The 21,431-nt window shown below is 55.4% G+C and overlaps 1 protein-coding gene across 2 annotated transcripts in view; it reads right to left on the bottom strand.

Annotated features, from left to right (window-relative positions):
- Positions 1 to 4,457: 4,457 nt before the first annotated feature.
- Positions 4,458 to 21,431, bottom strand: part of DNAJC7 (DnaJ heat shock protein family (Hsp40) member C7) — a 40,786-nt gene continuing 23,812 nt past the window's right edge. The window contains exons 9-14 of one of the 2 annotated variants that reach the window (XM_032975617.2): positions 17,819 to 17,910; positions 17,330 to 17,403; positions 15,848 to 15,994; positions 13,686 to 13,838; positions 11,530 to 11,592; positions 4,458 to 9,529 (exon numbers count right to left, since the gene is read on the bottom strand). In XM_032975617.2, the coding sequence (XP_032831508.2) occupies positions 9,492 to 9,529; positions 11,530 to 11,592; positions 13,686 to 13,838; positions 15,848 to 15,994; positions 17,330 to 17,403; positions 17,819 to 17,910 (567 nt within the window). In that variant the 3' untranslated portion in view covers positions 4,458 to 9,491. The remainder of the gene's footprint in view (positions 9,530 to 11,529; positions 11,593 to 13,685; positions 13,839 to 15,847; positions 15,995 to 17,329; positions 17,404 to 17,818; positions 17,911 to 21,431) is intronic. The other variant, XM_032975618.2, reaches the window with a different exon arrangement.

The following is a 21,431-nucleotide window of genomic DNA, read 5'->3' as shown; positions in this document are numbered from 1 at the left end:
TGTGTCTGTGTGGTTGTGTAGTTGTCTTGTGTGGTTGTGGCGTTGTGTCTGTGTGGTTGTGTCTGTGTAGTTGTGTCTGTGTGGTTTTGTCTGTGTGGTTCTGGCTGTGTGTCTGTGTGGTTGTGTCTGTGTGCTTGCGTGTCTGTGTGGTTGTGTGGTTGTGTCTGTGTGGTTGTGTCTGTGTGGTTGTGTCTGTGTGATTGTGTGGTTGTGTCTGTGTCTGTGTGGTTGTGTGGTTGTGTCTGTGTGGTTGTCTGTGTGGTTGTGTGGTTGTCTGTGTAGTTGTGTCTGTGTGGTTGTGTGGTTGTCTGTGTGGTTGTGTGGTTGTGTGGTTGTGTCTGTGTGGTTGTGTCTGTGGTTGTGTCTGTGTGGTTGTGTGGTTGTGTGGTTGTGTCTGTGTGTCTGTGTGGTTGTGTGGTCGTGTCTGTCGTTGTGTCTGTGTGGTTGTGTCTGTGTGTCTGTGTGGTTGTGTCTGTGTGGTTGTGGCTGTGTGGTTGTGTCTGTGTGGTTGTGGCTGTGTGGTTGTGTCTGTGTGGTTGTGGCTGTGTGGTTGTGTCTGTGTCTGTATGGTTGTGTCTGTGTGTCGGTGTGGTTGTGTCTGTGTGGTTGTGTCTGTGTGTCTGTGTGGTTGTGTCTGTGTGGTTGTGTCTGTGTGGTTGTGGCTGTGTCTGTGTGGTTGTGTCTGTGTGGCTGTGTCTGTGTGGTTGTGTCTGTGTGGTTGTCTGTGTCGTTGTGTCTGTGTGGCTGTGTCTGTGTGGTTGTGTCTGTGTCGTTGTGGCTGTCTGTGTGGTTGTGTCTGTGTGGCTGTGTCTGTGTGGTTGTGTCTGTGTGGTTGTCTGTGTCGTTGTGTCTGTGTGGCTGTGTCTGTGTGGTTGTGTCTGTGTGGTTGTGTGTCTGTGTGGTTGTGTCTGTGGTTGTGTCTGTGTGTCTGTGTGGTTTTGTCTGTGTGGTTGTGTCTGTGTGCTTGCGTGTCTGTGTGGTTGTCTGTGTGGTTGTGTCTGTCTGTGTGGTTGTGTGGTTGTGTCTGTGTGGTTGTGTCTGTGTGGTTGTGTGGTTGTGTCTGTGTCTGTGTGGTTGTGTCTGTGTGGTTGTGTGGTTGTCTGTGTGGTTGTGTCTGTGTGGTTGTGTCTGTGTGGTTGTGTCTGTGTGGTTGTGTGGTTGTGTCTGTGTCTGTGTGGTTGTGTCTGTGTGGTTGTGTGGTTGTCTGTGTGGTTGTGTCTGTGTGGTTGTGTCTGTGTGGTTGTGTCTGTGTGGTTGTGTCTGTGTCTGTGTGGTTGTGTGGTTGTGTCTGTGTCTGTGTGGTTGTGTCTGTGTGGTTGTGTCTGTGTGTCTGTGTGGTTGTGTCTGTGTGGTTGTGTCTGTGGTTGTGTCTGTGTGTCTGTGTGGTTGTGTGGCTGTGTCTGTGTCGTTGTGTCTGTGTGGTTGTCTGTGTCTGTGTGGTTGTGTCTGTGTGGTTGTGGCTGTGTGGTTGTGTCTGTGTGGTTGTGTCTGTGGTTGTGTCTGTGTGTCTGTGTGGTTGTCTGTGTGGTTGTGTCTGTGTGGTTGTGCCTGTGTGGTTGTGTCTGTGTGGTTGTCTGTATCGTTGTGTTTGTGTGGTTGTGTCTGTGTGGCTGTGTCTGTGTGTCTGTGTGGTTGTGCCTGTGTGGTTGTGTGTGTCGTTGTGGCTGTGTGTCTGTGTGGTTGTCTGTGTGTTGTCTGTATGGTTGTTTGTGTGGTTGTGTCTGTGTGTCTGTGTGGTTGTGTCTGTGTGGTTGTCTGTGTCGTTGTGGCTGTGTGTCTGTGCTTGTGTCTGTGTGGTTGTGGCTGTGTATCTGTGTGGTTGTGTCTGTGGTTGTGTCTGTCGTTGTGGCTGTGTCTGTGTGTTGTCTGTGTGGTTGTGGCTGTCTGTGTGGTTGTGTCTGTGTAGCTGTCAGTGTGGCTGTATCTGCGGAGCTGTGTGTAAACGTGTTTTTGCGTGGCTGGGGGAGCGGTGGCGCAGCGGTTAGCACGCCGTGCTACGAACCCGGCCACTCGAGTTCGATTCCCGCTCACGGCCAACACCGGTGACGATTACCTCCCCTTGGTGAGGATCTGGTCTCTCCCCTAGGTCGACTCAGCCTCAAATGAGCACCTTGTGCGGTGTGCAAACATCGCCACTGGGGAGACAAAGGCGGCCGGGCGTTGTGCTTGTCACCCCACCCCCTCGTGTGCCGTGCCGTCCTTCATAGGTGCTCGCTAACAGCCAGTTGCCCCAACAGTCTGTTAAAAGTATATAGGGTGGGGGGCGGTCTGTGTGTGTGTTCGCATGCCCAAGCAGCTTCCATTTGCCGGAGAGGGTTGGGGGGGGGCTAAACGGGCACGGCACGGGCTGGGGAGGAGATGGAGCTGATGCGGGAGGATGTGGAGCTGAGTGGACTTTGCCGATGACCGGGAACCCAGCCGCCGGGCGGAGGCTGTCGCCTTCCAGCCAAGGGCGCAGGGCAGAAGAGGAGCGACGCTCACAACAACGGAGCCGCCGGGCGGTTAAAACGAGGCTCAGTTGGCACAATCAAGGTGTCTCTATTTCGTCGGTAGGACGACCTTGGGTGCGATTGTTAAACTGTCGAGCAATTGGTGGGGGGTGGTGGTGGGTGGGTGGGTGGGGGGAGGGTCGCGTGTTTACTCAACAAAAACACAAATTGAGGGCCTGGCAAGACACGCGAGGAGGAGACGGCAAGGGCCATCGTCGAGATCCCAGTCGCGGTGACTACTCGCGAGAGGCTTTGCGGGTCAAGTGGGTCATGCGGGATTATAATCGGGGGGCAGTTTAGGCTGCGTGGAGGGGGGGCCGCGTGTTTCCGGGACCGAATGCGGCAGGCGGTGGGGCGGATAATCCCTCCGTGGATTATCGTTCCGTACATCCCTCGACCTCCACGGACAGCGGCAAATCACCCCCCTCCCTCCCCCCCCCTGCACCACCGCAATCCCCCCCCGCCACACCAGCACTCAACAACCTCACCGCCAACACACACCCAGCATTGCCATCGCAACACCAAAACTACACCAGGAAACACACTACCCCGACCACACCACCACCCCTACCGCCACACCACCACTACCACCACCACACTACCCACACCACACCACCACTACCACCCCTACCGCACCACTACCCAGACCACACCACCACTACCACCCCTACCGCCACACCACCACTACCACCACCACACTACCCACACCACACCACCACTACCACCCCTACCGCCAGACCACCACTACCACCCCTACCGCACCACTACCCACACCACACCACCACTACCACCCCTACCGCCACACCACCACTACCACCACCACACTACCCACACCACACCACCACTACCACCCCTACCGCCACACCACCACTACCACCACCACACTACCCACACCACACCACCACTACCACCCCTACCGAACCACTACCCAGACCACACCACCACTACCACCCCAGCACACCACGCCTGAGCACATCAATAAACACCGTCACGAGTAAATTTTGATTCAAAGCTTTCGAGACTGCAGGGATTCATATTCTTGGTTCTTTCGGTAAAGTCACCACGTAGAAGGGAAACAATAAAATAATAAAAATATAAAACAATACAATTTTAGTGCTTTATTTTTGTTATTATATTTTTATTATTTCATTGTTTCCCGTCTGCGTGACTACCGAAAGAACCAAGAATATATATCGTCACGAGTAGTTTTTGATATAGCGGCCCTTTCATGCCGGGATGATTTTAGAGCGCTTCACAATCATCACCTCTCGTCATCTCAACGCATTTGAAAGAGGACGGCCCACAACCCCTAGTGGCAGCTGTCCCTGTGTGGCTCAGTACCTGGCGTGCGTGCACGTAGGCGTTGTCACCCTGCCAGCAGCACAGGAGGCGATGCTCGCTGCTGTAATCCCCTCTCGTGGGGGGGAGGGGGGGGGGGACCCAAGGTGGGGTGAGACGGGACGGGGACTTTCCAGAATAATTCATCCGCAGGCATCAATCGGCGCGTCGCACCCAACGCGGTCGCTTCGGCCGCGGTGTGCGGGGCGACGATGTCGGCCCGTGGCCCCGGTCAACAAACGCGGGTGGGGAGGTTCACAGGATATAGAGGGGGGTGGGGGTGGGCGACGTTGATCCGTGTACGATCCCAATTGAGCAAATCGATCAATTTTTTTTGGCGGTGGAATTATTAAAAAAAAAAACACAAATTTGGACGGCGACCGTCGGCACGGCGATGGGCCCAACCGGGCTCGGGTCGAACGCCGCGGGATCTTCGCCGAGCAACAGCGGCAGGCGGCGTCGTCGTCGCCGGTATCGCTGCAGCGCGGCGTTAACCGGGGCGGCCGCGCCGGGCTGGAACCGCGCGACGGTCGGCGCGTCTCCGACACGGCCACCGTCGGGAGGGGGAATCCACGCGGGTGGCCACAACTCGTTTTTTTTGTTTGTTACAAAAACCCCCAAACACGGTGGAACAATCTGAAAACTTTTTTTTAATTCGCGTTCGTTTTGCCCACACTAACAAAAAAAATTTACGACGGCGAAGGAAATAAAATGAACGAAAAATAAAACAATTTTTTAAAACTCCATTAACCGCACACGTGGCATGCCATCGCGAACTGCCATGCGCGTTCGTCAGCTGATCCACCAACCCCCCCCCCCCACCACCACCACCAACCCCCATATCCGGCTGAAGATTCCCGCACCGCAAAAAAAGGATCCTCGGGCCCAGAGAATGATGCCGCGATTCTCTGCCCCCCCCCCAGGCGGGAAAAGTGATTTGAAAAACAACAAAAACCACGCGCGTACAACTCCTGCTCGCTTTAGGGGAACGGCCCAAACCAGAAAGCGCGACGCGAGGGTGCGAGGGCTCGAGGTCGGTCGAAAGAGGCCCCTCCTCCTAGCTTCGTGCACACGACGAGAGGAGCCATCGCGGGCGCCGAACCGGGCAAACCGGTCGCGTCGTGGACGCCGGAAACGACGACCGGAGCAAACGGAACGCCGCCGCTGCTGCTGCTGCTCGCACAGCACGCGAAGGCAGGCCGCGCGACTTCCACCCACAATGCCTTGCGTACGTGGTGTGCGACCACCGCGTTGACGCGTACGATGCTCTCAGCCTTGCCTAGACCACCAAATCAGAAGAGATTTAACGACATGCAGAGGCGTGATGCTCGCACAGCACACCAAGGTAGGCCGCGCGACTCGCCACCATCGTCGCCACGATCCTATCCCAGTGTTCTTCCCTGCAAGGCCCACTGGCACCACCCCGACAACACACAAACGGTGACAAAACCTCCGCATCATCATCGTCGTCGAGCTGCTGTCAAACCCCCAATGGTTTCAAATTGTGCAGCGGCCCCCGCACAGATGTCTTATCGGCGAAAGTGGGCCCCCCCCCCTCCCCCTCCGAAAATTAGTGAAGAACGCCGATCTAATTCCCATGTTTTGAGATGACATTCAAAACGCCGATCCAGAACGCGACCCAATTCCACGCCGGGTTGCCTCTCGCACGCCGCGCTGGGGAAGAGGCGCGCCGGACTCGTCGATCCGCCACCTCAGCCACGCTTCGAAGATCCGTCGCTCGCCGGGAGCGGGGACGAGCGATAATCGAAGCCGGAGCCGCAGGGTTCGTAGCGCAGTGGCCTAACCACGGCGCTCGCACAGGCCGCTCGTGCGCGGCACGATCGGGTTCGCGCACATGTCGCAATCGATTTAGAAGACTCCCCCACCGCTCTCCCCCCCCCCCGCTAGATACCTCGCGCTCGAGTTTGGGCCGTTCCTTGCGAACGTGCGAACACACAAAGCGAGAACCGGAGAGACGAAAGAAAAGACAAACGCAGCGGGACAGCAGCCGCTGCCGAGTGTTTTTGCAGGCCGCCGCAGCGTCAGCAACGGTGCAGGTGCAGAAGGTGACACGGTAGGTGCGGCATGACACACGGCAGGTGCGGCATGACACACGGCAGGTGCAGCATGACACACGGCAGGTGCAGCATGACACACGGCAGGTGCAGCATGACACACGACAGGTGCAGCATGACACACGACAGGTGCGGCATGACACACGACAGGTGCAGCAGGTGCGGCAGGTGCAGCAGGTGCGGCAGGTGCAGGTCACACGGCAGGTGCAGCATGACACACGACAGGTGCAGCATGACACGCAGCAGGAGCGGCATGACACATGGCAGCTGACTCAAGACCGCTGGAAGCATCAGCAGCTGTTAAAATTGGCGACATCAGCAGCAGCAGCATCAACAACAGCAGCAGCAGCAGGCCCACTGACCGCTGTCCGATCTCGAGTGGTCACCGGTGTTGAACTTTGACCCCTCCAGTCAGGCCGGTGTTCACACGCGTGAGCAGACGCATTTGTGACCCCCCCCCCTCCCCCTTCTGCACCCCCCGGATTCAGATATTTGTTTTTATTTAAAAAAAAAAAATTCCTCCAAGTGATTTTATTTTTCTTTGTTTTCAGCTCACGGGTATAAATACGGATGATAATACATCTATAAATACACTTTTACATGCAATAAGATACACAATCTATATACACGCATAATCGCGAGCTGCAGAACCCATACGGTGTGAAGCGAGCGTGTACCCGCGCGTATGACGCATGCGTGAGCATACATGCGTGCACGTGGGCGTACATGCGTGTACGTGAGCGTACATGCGTGTACGTGAGCGTACATGCGTGTACGTGGGCGTACATGCGTGTACGTGGGCGTACATGCGTGTACGTGAGCGTACATGCGTGTACGTGGGCGTACATGCGTGTACGTGGGCGTACATGCGTGTACGTGGGCGTACATGCGTGTACGTGAGCGTACATGCGTGTACGTGAGCGTACATGCGTGTATTCGAGCGTACATGCGTGTACGTGGGCGTACATGCGTGTACGTGGGCGTACATGCGTGTACGTGAGCGTACATGCGTGTACGTGGGCGTACATGCGTGTACGTGAGCGTACATGCGTGTACATGGGCGTACATGCGTGTACGTGAGCGTACATGCGTGTACGTGGGCGTACATGCGTGTATTCGAGCGTACATGCGTGTACGTGGGCGTACATGCGTGTATTCGAGCGTACATGCGTGTATTCGGTGGCAGGGCGGTTAGCGCGGCACCGTGCTATGAACCCGGTGACCAGAGTCCGATTCCCGCTCAGGCCAACATCAGGCTGTGGCATTCACTTCCACCGGACGTCCGAACTGCTGACTTAATCTTCGCAGGCATGCACCTGGGGCGTGTAGCAGACTAAACAATTATCCTACATCCAGCTGTAGATTGAAGTGGGTTAAGCGCCATTAGCGAGCGCCTATTAAGGCCAGCACCTCTCTCTCTCTCTTCTTCTCTCCGTGGCAACGATAGCCGCGCAACGCTGCTTAGGATACTCATTTCACACCGAGCCAACCTAGAGGAAGCCCACACCAGCTGAAAGACACCGCCGACGTGCGCAGCCAAGAGTGGCACTTGGCTCGTGAGAAGCGGAGCGGGGCGCGTGTGTGTGCAATGAGCGGCATCGGCACTCCACGAGTATACCACCGACTGTACAAAGGCAAATGTTAGCCTTCGTGGCCTGTCAGGGCAAGTGCTACTAGTCAGCACACATTTATTAATCAAGTGATTAGTTTACATTTTGCATACCTATCGTGCCTTTGTACCGTTTTGTTGTTGTAACGTTCATCGCAATTCCCCCAGTAAAAATACATCGGATTCTACGAAGGCCCACGCACAGGTAGGACTTGGGTGACCAACGTCGCAGCTACGCGCCCCCCCCGCCCCGCCCAGCCGACCTCTTCGTCGCCAAACACGTCGCTAACATTCACGCACATACGCGGTCAAAGTTCCCCCGCCCAGCCTTCAACAGACTGTTGGGGGGGGGGGGGCAAGCGCCGTTTGCGAGCGGCGCTTGCGAGGGCGGGGACGTCGCACGCAGGGGTTGGCCAAACGGCACGCCGGGCCCGCTCCGCGTCTTCCCGGCATCCCGACGCTGGTTACCCACCGCCAGGGGGAGGCACTGGACCAAGTTCAAACCATCTGGCCGCAGGTTCATTGGACGCGAGCGGGAATCGAACTCGGGGTGGGGAGGGGGGGGGGGGAAATCGCCGGGTTCACAGCGCAGCGGCGCGAGAGCCGCACGCACGCACAACGACTCATCATTGAAACGCAGGATCCTTTTCCGTAGGCCAGCAAACCGCAGCGGTTGAGAAGCATCGTCGCCCGGACGCTGCACACGGACGCTCACGACATTCTGACAAGCGAGGGGATTGAGGGCGCTGTGGGGGCGGGGTGGTGGCTCTTAATGGTGGGGGGGGGGCAGGTGGGTGGGCAGCTGGGTGGGCGTGGAGGCCGGGGTTGACGGGGGGGGGGGGGGGGGCACTGGACAATTGCTCGGGAGACGCTAGCGGTTGCGCGGGGGTCGCGATGGAGGGGAACGAGTAGAGAGATCGGTGAAACCCTGGCTCGTGCCGTAAAACGAGAGCCGATCGTAGCGAAGTAAAATGACACGTTGGCGTTGAGACGGCGGGGGGGGGGGGGGGGGAATCGTGCCGGGGTCAAGCCGGGATCGTCGGTGACGGGCTACGTCCATCGCGAAACCCACCGCCGCCACAGCCGGCGTTAACGGCGGCCGTGATCGGCGGCGGTGAACGGCGGCGGTGAACGGCGGTCGCAGCGTCTCCCGGTGAAACGTTTACAACCATGATGAGTGCGACTAACGACGCGCTATTAACGGGTAACGGGCAACAACACCAACTTTATTTCATTTTATTGGGCGGCGACAGCCATGATAATAACCAACAACGCCGCCATCTCACACGCGGGCGACCTCGCAAAATAATACCGAAACTTAAACCCCCCCCCCCCATCCCTGCCCCCCCCCCCTACCCCCTCCCTGCCCCCCCCCCTCCCCCCCTACCCGATTAATTTATAGGATGATGGTTTTCATCCTGGTTACTCCGGATAGCCGGAAATTCTCTCTCTCATCTCTCTCTGTGTGTGTGCCTGCCACTTTGCGTGGTACACCCAGGCCTGGTTTGCACGTTTTGATTAAGCGAACAGCGGCCGGCTGGCTGGGCTGGGGAGGAGCGGTTCAGTTTCGCTGTTCCTGCTGCGCGTTAGAGCAAGGGCAGCATTCGTATGCGGGGGGGGGGAATGGACGCGTCCAGACGCGTTTGCTCGTCCCGCCTAGACGGTTTGGATTCCGCTCCCTGCATTTGCCCACTCGCTCGCCCGCCCCACTCATCAACCCACCCACTAGCCTACCCACCCCATCCGCCCGCTCACCCCGGCGTCGGGGTGATTTTGACACGTGGCGACGTAGGGAGAGGCTGGTGTCCGGCTTTGGCAGCACGTGGTGGGGTATATGTTACAGAAGCTTGTTTGTGAGCGTCGTGGTTGGTGGTGACGGTGGTGACGACAGTGGCGGAGGAGACGGTGGTGGTGGTGGTGGTGATGGCTTGGGAACGCTTGCGATGATGTTAGGGGTGAGGCTGACCACGGCAGCCAGCACTACCCGAACTGGAAGAAAAAATTTCCGGGAGCTTGGCCTGGCAGATAACGCACACACGCACACACACACGTACGCACACATAAGCACGAAGCCATACTCGTGCACACAGACGCGCACACACACACACACCCCCAAAAAACCGCACACAGAAAGTAGACACGTGAGTGCAGACACACACACGCACAAACACACACAAAGACACACACACACGCAACAAATTAGAATTACTCGCTGCTCACTCGGGAACAACAAGCGATCGACTGGTGACACAGCACAAGCACAATTAACGCAAACTCCCAATAAAAGCACACCGTCAATAACACCGTGTGCTTTTAAAAGGAAATAAACATATAGGAGGCGGACGTTTCGAGCCATGCCCCTTCTGCAGAGCAGAAATGTCCAGGAAAGGCCACTGCACAAAAAACATTGCCCCTAATATATCTTTTCCCTCTTACAGCCCAGACTGGTAAACGACTCTTAACAACTACAACGTTACACAAAGGTTAAATGCAAATGCATCTGAGCAAATAACACGTAAAAAGACAAAGATACCCTGCACGGCCTTGACAGACTGTCGGGGCAAGTGCCGTTAGGAAGCACCTCTGAAGGCAGGCACGGTACACGAGGGGCCTGGGTGGCCAGCACCCACGCCCGGCCGCCTTTGTCTCCCCAGTGGTGGACGTTTACACGTCATAACAGATCATCGTCGCTGGTGTTGGCCGCGATCGAGAATGGTACTCGGGTCGTCGGGTTTCATGGCTCAGCGCGCACCAGCCATAACAGTACCGAGAGTACACGCATGCACACGAACACACACACGCACGCACGCACGCACGCACGTAACTCATCACCTCTCTTCCCGTGGGAGAAATAAAAAACGGACAGACCGGGGCGACAACCCAGCACGCACACTCAAAAGGTCAGCACGGACGGACGGTCTCACGATCCCACTTGCTGTACTACCACATCCCTCCTAGCTCACCCCCCGCAGTCCAGCGCCCACCCTCTTGCATTTTGCCAAATTACACCGCAAGCCACTTCATTTTCCAAAGCCACAGAGCAAAAATGCTCCCCTAGTGGCAGACTAACTCCCCCCCCCCCCCCGCCCCCCACACAGAGACAGCTGCCGCGGGAATTGGGTGGCGGTGGAACGGTTGCGAGGAAGTCCCCAAAGGTGCCGTAGCCGGACGCTGGTGGCGCGTGTGTGGCGAGGTAAAGCCCGCCCGCCCGCCTGCCCGGCGGAGGCCGAGGGTTGGCGGATCGCGAAGCGCTCGGGGGAACGCGGCACCGCGGGCCACGCACACGAGGAATCCGTTCCAACTGAGGCGGCGGATCAAAGGTGAATTTTGTCCGATTGTCTCACGCGAGCATTTCACCGGAGGCATTGGCACATTTTTAGTCCATGGGCTCATGGACTAAAAATGTATCCGTTTTAAAATCTGCTCTTATTTTTAAACGTCTTTCTGACTTCTCTCCTTGGTTGATGTTAACTATCTCAGCCCATCCACTTTATAGATTTAACTTATAATTAAAACCCGTCGAGATCACCACCTCCCGGGTTCGCCGGGGGGGGCGTATGGCAGAACAGCAAGCGGGATAATTCCCATGGTGCATTCCATACGCACGCGGAGTGAGTATCACCACCCCTCCCCTCCCCCTAGCACGTGCGGGGGTATCCTCCGGGTACTCCCAAGTTTTCCGCCCCACGTGCACCAACGCTCAACGATAACGGAGTTGGCCCAAACATCCCAATGTAGGATGACAAGGAGCCTGGGCGCCGGTTCTGCCCGCCGTCCCCAGCTCGTCTGTTGAGTGTCCCTCCGAGCCGTTCTCTCTCTCTCTCTCTTACTCAGAGAGTGAAGGGTGCGCGCGCATTAATCATTATAAACCGTTATTATTATTGATTGTTAAAAGCCCTTATTGAAATGGGAATCCTCCTCGTTCGGCACCCCACGCCTTCAATCTGCCACCACGGCCGCGGTTATTAGCGGAGGGGGAGGGGGGGAGTAGTAAGAGACGAAAGTTGAACCGACTCACTTTCAAAAGTGAAGCCACCTCCAGGCCCAAAGAAGGTACGGAAAATGTTGTTGGCGTCAAGATCTGAACCAAGAGAGAGGGAAATCAGGGGGCAGGCGTTAGGCACTCGGCTCCGTTAACCTACACCACATGACAGTGGGTGTGCGCGTGTGTGTGTTGTGTACACACACACACACATTACAAATATCCCCCCTGTATCGCCTTAACAGACTGTTGGGGGCAAGTGCTGTTAGCGAGCACCTATGAAGGCCGGTACAATACACGAGGGTGGCCAGCACCACGCCCGGCCGCCTTTGTCTCCCGAGTAGCGATGTTTACACATCGCACCGGGTACTCATTTGAGGCTGAGTCGACCTCGGGGAGGCTCAGGACCGGTCACCGGTGGTGGCCGTGAGCGGGAATCGAACTCGGGTCGCCGGGTTCATAGCGCAGCGCGCTAACCACGACACGACTGCTCCCCACACACACACTACCACACGAATACACACACATACAGAAACAAAGATCCCCCGTACAGCCATAACAGACCGTTTGGGTGCGAGTGCTGTTAGCGAGCACCTAGTTTCACCAGATAGCAAATAGTCCACAAGGTTAGTCACACCACCCCCTGGGGTTAGTCGTCACCCTCTTCCCTCCTCTGGGCTAGTCACCCGCCCTCTGGGCTAGTCACCCTCTTCCTCCTCTGGGCTAGTCACCCTCCCCCGCCCTCTGGGCTAGTCACCTTCCCCCTCTGGGCTAGTCACCCACCCTCTGGGCTAGTCACCCTCCCCCTCTGGGCTAGTCACCCACCCTCTGGGCTAGTCACCCTCCCCCGCCCTCTGGGCTAGTCACGCTCCCCCACACTCTGGGCTAGTCACCCTCCACACTCTGGGCTAGTCACCCTTCCCACTCTGGGCTAGTCACCCTCCCTCCTCTAGGGTAGTCACCCTCCCCACTCTGGGCTAGGCACCCTCCCCACTCTGGGCTAGTCACCCTCCCCACTCTGGGCTAGTCACCCTCCCCACTCTGGGCTAGTCACCCTCCACACTCTGGGCTAGTCACTCTCCACACTCTGGGCTAGTCACCCTCCCCACTCTGGGCTAGTCACCCTCCACACTCTGGGCTAGTCACCCTTCCCACTCTGGGCTAGTCACCCTCCCCACTCTGGGCTAGTCACCCTCCCCACTCTGGGCTAGTCACTCTCCACACTCTGGGCTAGTCACCCTTCCCACTCTGGGCTAGTCACCCTCCCCACTCTGGGCTAGTCACTCTCCCCACTCTGGGCTAGTCACCCTTCCCACTCTGGGCTAGTCACCCTTCCCACTCTGGGCTAGTCACCCTTCCTACTCTGGGTTAGTCACTCTCCACACTCTGGGCTAGTCACCCTCCACACTCTGGGTTAGTCACCCCTACCCACTCTGGGCTAGTCACCCTTCCCACTCTGGGCTAGTCACCCTTCCCACTCTGGGCTAGTCACCCTTCCCACTCTGGGTTAGTCACCCTCCCCACTCTGGGCTAGTCACTCTCCTCACTCTGGGCTAGTCACCCTCCACATTCTGGGTTAGTCACCCCTACCCACTCTGGGTTAGTCACCCTTCCCACTCTGGGCTAGTCACCCTCCACACTCTGGGCTAGTCACTCTCCTCACTCTGGGCTAGTCACTCTCCACACTCTGGGCTAGTCACCCTCCCCACTCTGGGCTAGTCACCCTCCACACTCTGGGCTAGTCACCCTCCCCACTCTGGGCTAGTCACTCTCCTCACTCTGGGCTAGTCACTCTCCACACTCTGGGCTAGTCACCCTCCACACTCTGGGTTAGTCACCCCTACCCACTCTGGGCTAGTCACCCTCCACACTCTGGGCTAGTCACTCTCCACACTCTGGGCTAGTCACCCTCCCCACGCTGGGCTAGTTACTCTCCACACTCTGGGTTAGTCACCCCTACCCACTCTGGGCTAGTCACCCTTCCCACTCTGGGCTAGTCACCCTCCACACTCTGGGCTAGTCACCCTTCCCGCTCTGGGCTAGTCACCCTCCCCACTCTGGGCTAGTCACCCTCCCCACGCTGGGCTAGTCACCCTCCCCACTCTGGGCTAGTCACCCCTACCCTCCTTGGCCTGATCCCCAATCCTTCCGGGGACAGTGCCCTCCCCCCCGCTACCCTGCCCCCCGCTGACCGTTGAAGCCCGAGCCGTCCTCCTCGAGGTCCTGGCCGCTGTCGAAGCGCGCCCTCTTCTTGGGGTCGGAGAGCACGGAGAACGCCTCGCCCACCTCCTTGAACTTCTTCTCCTCCTCCTTCTGCATGTCCGGGCTCACGCTGCTGTGCCGGTCTGCGGAAGGGCACATGACCCGGTCAGTTGTTGGGCGGTCAGTCGGGCAGTCAAGTGGGGCGGTCAGTTAGACAATCAGTTGGTTAGTCAATCAGTCGGTCAGTCAATCAGTCGGTCGATCGTTCAGTCGGTCGGTGACACAGGTTCAACGGATGCCCGCTTTATTCGATGCAATGATGATGACCGTAATGGATCATAATTTTGTGCGTTTCGATCCCGCGACGATACATCACAAGCCGTCGTCCGCGTCGTCGTTTCGTTACTCGACGTGGCACGCGACCGAGATGGCCACTCGGCTCATTGGCTACGAGGATTACCAATTAATTGGATAACACGACGACAGTAAAACAATAATGCGTTGGGTCAATCTGATGAGGGCGTAAGAGGTGAAGTGCAACACAGCTGCGCTGTTACACTGGTTAGCGGAGTTGGGGGGAGAGCGGTGGTGCAGTGGTTAGCGCGTCGCGCCACGAGCCCGGCAACACGGGTTCGCTTTCCCACACACGACCAAAAACAGCGGTGAATAACTTGTACTTGTCCTCCCCTTCGCTCAAATCAGCCTCAAAATGAGTGCCTGGTGCGATGTGTGAACGTCGATACTCGGGAGAAAGAAACGGCCGGGCGTAGTGCCGTGCCGGGCCTTCATACGTGCCGTTCGCGAACGCCACTTGCACCAACAGCCCGGAAAAAAAGGCTATAGGGGGACTCCTCTACTTATGAACGGTTGCAGAGGTCCGTTCATAAGTCGAGTTGTTCGTAAGGACAACTTTCCTCCCCTCGATTCCAAAAGTGTTGCGCGGCGTGTACACCAACACGTAGAGGAGTCCCTGTATGGGAAATTTTAAGTCTCTTGAAGACGCAGTAAAATCTACTGCCGTCCTGCGCTTCGCGGGTTACCAACAGCTACGCTCCCCGCCTTCGCCGACCCGCATCGAACCGGCTGTGGTGAAGTACCGTCAAACTGAAAGACACGACTATCACTGCGTAGAGAGAGGCCTTTATCCAGCGGTGGATCGATATTGCATGTGTAACTACACGCCGCGTTTAAATGAGAAACCTGCAACGGCGCCCTTCCGTGTGTCATATTTCGCCCTCTAGTGTCCAGCCCCTGAGCTGCAGCGTCTGTCCAACAACATCCTTCTCAACCACAAGCACGCGTGACCACCCGCCATTATCACATGACCTCTGCGTGTTCACTTGTGCCGTTAACACGCCCCACCCCCGCCCGCCCGCGCATTCACATGACCCCCATGTTTGCATGACCCCGCCATGTAGTTCACCTGCCATTAACATTACCACCCACCACATCGCACCGTCATCCACACGACCCGTGTTCACCTGCCCGCCCCTCTCGCGTGTTCACACCTACGTCATTCACGTGACCCCTGTGCTTGCATGACCCCCGTGTGGTCACCCGTGTCATTAACATTACTCCGCCCCCAGACCACCACGTGTTAACATTTGTCATCTCCACACGACCCCGTGTTCTCCTGCTCCCTCCCACACTTGTAAAATTAAACTATTTTTATTTTACCAGGTAAGGCCCACTGAGCTGCGTAGGTCTTTTTCAGAAGCGACCTGGCTATCACAAATGACAGCTCAAACAAAGTGGCGGCTCATCATCGTCACGCGGAAATTTATAGCAGCAAAATACTCTAAACGTCGATTCTAAACGTGGAGGGGGAAAAACCGGAGGACTCGGGAGAAAAATCCACGTGACCACGGAGCGAGAGACACCCGTGGACTCGCACACAGTGTGATTCTGCAGTTGTTCGTCATCGCCACCGCCGCTGCTGTTGCTGTGATCGATGCGCAGAGAACAAGCAGCTGCTGCACGAAGCGAAGCTGGCGCTGAAGAAGAGCAAGAGGAAGGACTATTACAAGGTGCTGGGCTCCAAATACACAGCAACAGGTGTCATCAGAGTCGGGATCGAACCCACGCCCTCCTGCATACCAGGCGAGGTAGTCAACATCTTCCACCAGCCCCCGCGCCCCGCCCCAACGCTCACCCGGGTGGTGCATGAGTGCGCGCTTGCGGTAGGCCTTCTTGATCTCGTCGTCCGACGCGCTGCGGTCCACGCCCAGCACCTTGTAATAGTCCTTCCTCTTGCTCTTCTTCAGCGCCAGCTTCGCTTCGTGCAGCAGCTGCTTGTTCTCTGCGCATCGATCACAGCAACAGCAGCGGCGGTGGCGATGACGAACAACTGCAGAATCACACTGTGTGCGAGTCCACGGGTCTCTGTGTGAGTTTATGGGTCTCTGTGTAAGTCTATGGGTCTGTGCAAGTCTACGGATCTCTGTGCGAGTCTCGCACAGAGATCCGTAGACTCGCACGGAGATCCGTAGACTCGCACGGAGATCCGTAGACATGCACGGAGATCCGTAGACTCGCACAGAGATCCGTAGACTCGCACAGAGATCCGTAGACTCGCACAGAGATCCGTAGACTCGCACAGAGATCCGTAGACTCGCACAGAGCTCCGTAGACTCGCACAGAGATCCGTAGACTCGCACAGAGATCCGTAGACTCGCACAGAGATCCGTAGACTCGCACAAAGATCCGTAGACTCGCACAGAGATCAGTAGACTCGCACAGAGACCCGTAGACTCGCACAGAGACCCGTAGACTCGCACAGAGACCCGTAGACTCGCACAGAGACCCGTAGACTCGCACAGAGACCCGTAGACTCGCACAGAGACCCGTAGACTCGCACAGAGACCCGTAGACTCGCACATAGACCCGTAGACTCGCACAGAGACCCGTAGACTCGCACAGAGACCCGTAGACTCGCACAGAGACCCGTAGACTCGCACAGAGACCCGTAGACTCGCACAGAGATCCGTAGACTCGCACAGAGATCCGTAGACTCGCACAGAGATCCGTAGACTCGCACAGAGATCCGTAGACTCGCACAGAGATCCGTAGACTCGCACAGAGATCCGTAGACTCGCACAGAGATCCGTAGACTCGCACAAAGATCCGTAGACTCGCACAGAGATCAGTAGACTCGCACAGAGACCCGTAGACTCGCACAGAGACCCGTAGACTCGCACAGAGACCCGTACGGATCTCCGTGCGAGTCTACGGATCTCTGTGTGAGTCTATGGGTCTCCTGTATAAGTCTGTGGATCTCGTTGTGAGTCTATGAGTCTCTGAGCAAGTCTATGGATCTCTGCATTAGTCTATGGATCTCCAATATACACTGTGCTCTGAAACCATCAACTGCATATCCAACTCAGATTACGATTTACCCATGGCCTACCGCACATACTACAGTACCTATCAGATGACGATTTTATCATATAAAGCTATCACGGAGACCTTGCTATCGTAAACCCTTGCCATTGGGAGACAAACCACTGCAAAAAAATTCTCGTTAGCACCTGCCACCCTGGTCGGTGCCGATAAGCCAGTTTCAGGGCTATGGTACGAGGAGCACGGAACATCACGTGGGCCACTCGACCCACACCTCGAGAGGCCTCCTCCTCACCTCTCGTCTTCTCCATGCTGAAGATTTTCTCGAAGTCCTTCACCGCCTCCTCGTACTGCTCTGTGTCTCGGTAACTGCATGCGCGGAGAAGCGAGAGACGCCGCGGATCGTTAAGCAAGCGTGAACAGGCAAGCTGACGCTCGTTTCTGAATGCTTCTCATCCTCCTCGTCTTCATCAGCCATCCAGCTTCCTAGGTACCCGTCAGTCAGCCACCCAGCCACTCGGCCACCCAGCTAGCCGTCACTCAGCGACCCAGCCACCGTCACTAACTCACTCAGCTGCTCAGCCAACCAGCCACCCAGCCCTCCAGCCACTGAGCGACCCAACTAGTCACCCATCCAACCGGTCACCCAGCCACTCAGTCACCCAGCTACCCATCACACAGACACCCAGCGACAGTCACTCACCCACCCAACTGCTCAGCCAACCAGCCACTTAGCCACCCAGACGCCCAAGCTGCCCAGCCGCTCAGCCACCCTGCCACTCACCACTGTGCCCGCCGGTGGTAGGCCTTCACGTACGACTCGTCCAGGAGGATAGCGTTTGTGCAGTCTTCAATCGCTTGCTCCATCCGGCGCAGCTGGAGGTAGGAAGCGGCAGGCGCGGCGTTACCGCACCACCACAGAGGCAGATCACCCCCCCCCCCCCTGCACCCCGTATGCACCTTTAACAGGGTCTTGGGGCAGGTTCCGTGAGCGAACACCTATTATGATTAGTACACCCGAAATTAAGAACCGCCATGGTTGCCGCGGCTGTAATAATCGTGGCGATCCGGTGGTGTCATTCGTGTGCCAGTGTCACGGTCCGAGGTTGCCGAATTCAAAAAAAGGTTGCACCGCAAATTACTCAATTGATCGCACCCTTCCCCCGCGCCTCCGATTAGCACGGTTGCCTACATATGGTGCGAAAAAAGTTGAGCATACAGTGAGGGAAAAAAGTATTTGATCCACTGCTGATTTTGTACGTTTGCCCATTGACAAAGAAATGATCAGTCAATAATTTTAACGGTAGGTTTATTTCAAAAGTGAGAGAATAACAACAACAAAAATCCAGAAAAACGCATGTCAAAAACGTTATCAATTGATTTGCATTTTAGTGAGGGAAATAAGTATTTGGCCCCCTCTCAATCAGAAAGATTTCTGGCTCCCAGGTGTCTTTTATACAGGTAACGAGCTGAGATTAGGAGCACACTCTTAAAGGGAGTGCTCCTAATCTCAGCTTGTTACCTGTATAAAAGACACCTGTCCACAGAAGCAATCAATCAATCAGATTCCAAACTCCCCACCATGGCCAAGACCAAAGAGCTCTCCAAGGATGTCAGGGACAAGTAGACCTACACAAGGCTGGAATGGGCTACAAGACCATTGCCAAGCAGCTTGGTGAGAAGGTGTTGCTTTTCACACCTGATGATGACCGTTTGTGTTATGGTCGAAACGTCGTGAGAATTTTTATTGTTTTATATATTTTTTATTATTTTATTTTTTCCCTTCAACGTGACTTTACCGAAAGAGCTAAGAATAGGGTGACAACAGTCGGTGCGATTATTCGCAAATGTAAGAAACACAAAAGAACTGTCAATCTCCCTCTGCCTGGGGCTCCATGCAAGATCTCGCCTCGTGGAGTTGCAATGATCATGAGAACGGTGAGGAATCAGCCCAGAACTACATGGAAGAATCTTGTCAATGATCTCAAGGCAGCTGGGACCATAGTCACCAAGAAAAAATTGGTAACACACTACGCCGTGAAGGACTGAAATCCTGCAGCACCCGCAAGGTCCCCCTGCTCAAGAAAGCACATATACATGCCCGTCTGAAGTTTGCCAATGACCATCAGAATGATTCTGAGGACAACTGGGTGAAAGTGTTGTGGTCAGATGAGACCAAAATGGAGCTCTTTGGCATCAACTCAACTTGCCGTGTTTGGAGGAGGAGGAATGCTGCCTATGACCCCAAGAACACCATCCCCACCGTCAAACATGGAGGTGGAAACATTATGCTTTGGGGGTGTTTTTCTGCTAAGGGGACAGGACAACTTCACCGCATCAAAGGGACGATGGACGGGGCCATGTACCGTCAAATCTTGGGTAAGAACCTCCTTCCCTCAGCCAGGGCATTGAAAATGGGTCGTGGATGGGTATTCCAGCATGACAATGACCCAAAACACACGGCCAAGGCAACAAAGGAGTGGCTCAAGAAGAAGCACATTAAGGTCCTGGAGTGGCCTAGCCAATCTCCAGACCTTAATCCCATAGAAAATCTGTGGAGAGAGCTGAAGGTTCGAGTTGCCAAACGTCAGCCTCGAAACCTTAATGACTTGGAGAAGATCTGCAAAGAGAAGTGGGACAAAATCCCTCCTGAGATGTGTGCAAACCTGGTGGCCAACTACAAGAACCGTCTGACCTCTGTGATTGCCAACAAGGGTCTTGCCACCAAGTACTAAGTCATGTTTTGCAGAGGGGTCAAATACTTATTTCCCTCATTAAAATGCAAATCAATTTATAACATTTTTGACACGCGTTTTTTCTGGATTTTGTTGTTGTTATTCTCTCACTGTTCATATAAACCTACCATTAAAATTACAGACTGATCATTTCTTCGTCAATGGGCAAACGTACAAAATCAGCAGGGGATCAAATACTTTCTTCCCTCACTGTACATACACAGAAACATCGCCAACCCTCCCTCGCCAAGGCCGCAACTGTGACACACAGCAGCGCCTTCCTTCGTGATGATAGCATTGCACCGTATGAACGATAGCGTCAATATCGCACGCGCTCAATTATTATAATAAATACCAGAGGCTGTGTGTTTCCCAAAGCAACATTCCTGACCCTCACACACACTGGACGGATGAACGCCCCCCTCGAACAAAAACACACATTTCGCGACGATAACAAGAAAAATATCAACAACAATAAACAACACGAATAATCCATTCAAATACTGCATCACCCTGCGCATTCTCGGGGTGTCGTGGCGGCAAACAAAACATCAATGGGTTATAAAGGGAAACAAATTAAAGCTGATGTGTTTTGGGGCAATTTTATTTTATTTCCGATTCGACTTGGCAAGTGCCGCAGAAATCGACAGCGGCGCGGGGGAGTATGCAGCGCCATCACGCGGGGAGGGCTTCGTTACAAGCCGGGTCAGCCAGTCCAAAACTGGAGCCCACCACCCCACCACGAGTGTGTTCGGGGATGTGACTCGATCGAAGGAATTCGCAGGCAGAAACACACAAAGAACCCCCCCCACCCACCCGGTATAGCCTGAACAGACTGTTGGGTGCGAGTGCTGTTAGCGAGCACCGAGTTTCACGAGGGCTATTCACCCTCTCCCCTCCAGGATAGCCAATAGTCGACAGGGTTAGTCACACCCACACCCCATGGTTAGTCATCACCCTTCCCGTCCCACAACGCTGTTTAAAGCGAGCACCTCTGACGGTCGACACTTTACACCAGGGGGCGGGTGGCCAGCACCACGCCCGGCAGCCTTTGTCTCCCAGAGTTGCGATGTTTTTACACACCGCACCAAGTACTCATTTGGAGGCGACCGAGGGTAGGCCCGGGAACAATTCGGATTTTCGTCACTGGTGGTGGCCGTGAGTAGGGAATAGAATACAAAGAACAAAGTATGGATGTGTGTTCTCGATTTTTGGATCTTAACCTCACAATCAGGCCTTGGTATTAAATTTCGTATTGTTGTGAAATAAAAACGCTTTTTTGGGATTGATCCGAAAGTTTTGTGACGTCGCAGGAAGTGATGCAACTTTAATGACATGACCTTTCAGCCAATCGGTGTCATGTGGCGCAACTTTAGTTAGCATTGTGACCACTGCCACCACCACCACCCACCACAAACACCGTCACCACAACGAATGCCACCACCACTCTACTGCCAGTAACAGCACTGCCACTATTACCACATCACCAACACTACTACTATGACCACAACCACCTCAAACATCAACACTGCCACCACTTCTACTGCCACTAACAATAATGCTACTATCATCACCACACCGCAAACACACCACCACCACTACAACCACAACGACCAACACAACCACCACAACCACCAAGGCCACTACGACCATGACCACAAT

The sequence above is a fragment of the Petromyzon marinus genome, chromosome 56 (assembly GCF_048934315.1).
Source record: "Petromyzon marinus isolate PM22_M1 ecotype Great Lakes invasive population chromosome 56, UKy_Petmar_22M1.pri1.0, whole genome shotgun sequence".
Lineage (NCBI taxonomy): Eukaryota > Metazoa > Chordata > Hyperoartia > Petromyzontiformes > Petromyzontidae > Petromyzon > Petromyzon marinus.
This window is presented reverse-complemented; position numbering and strand designations above follow the sequence as displayed.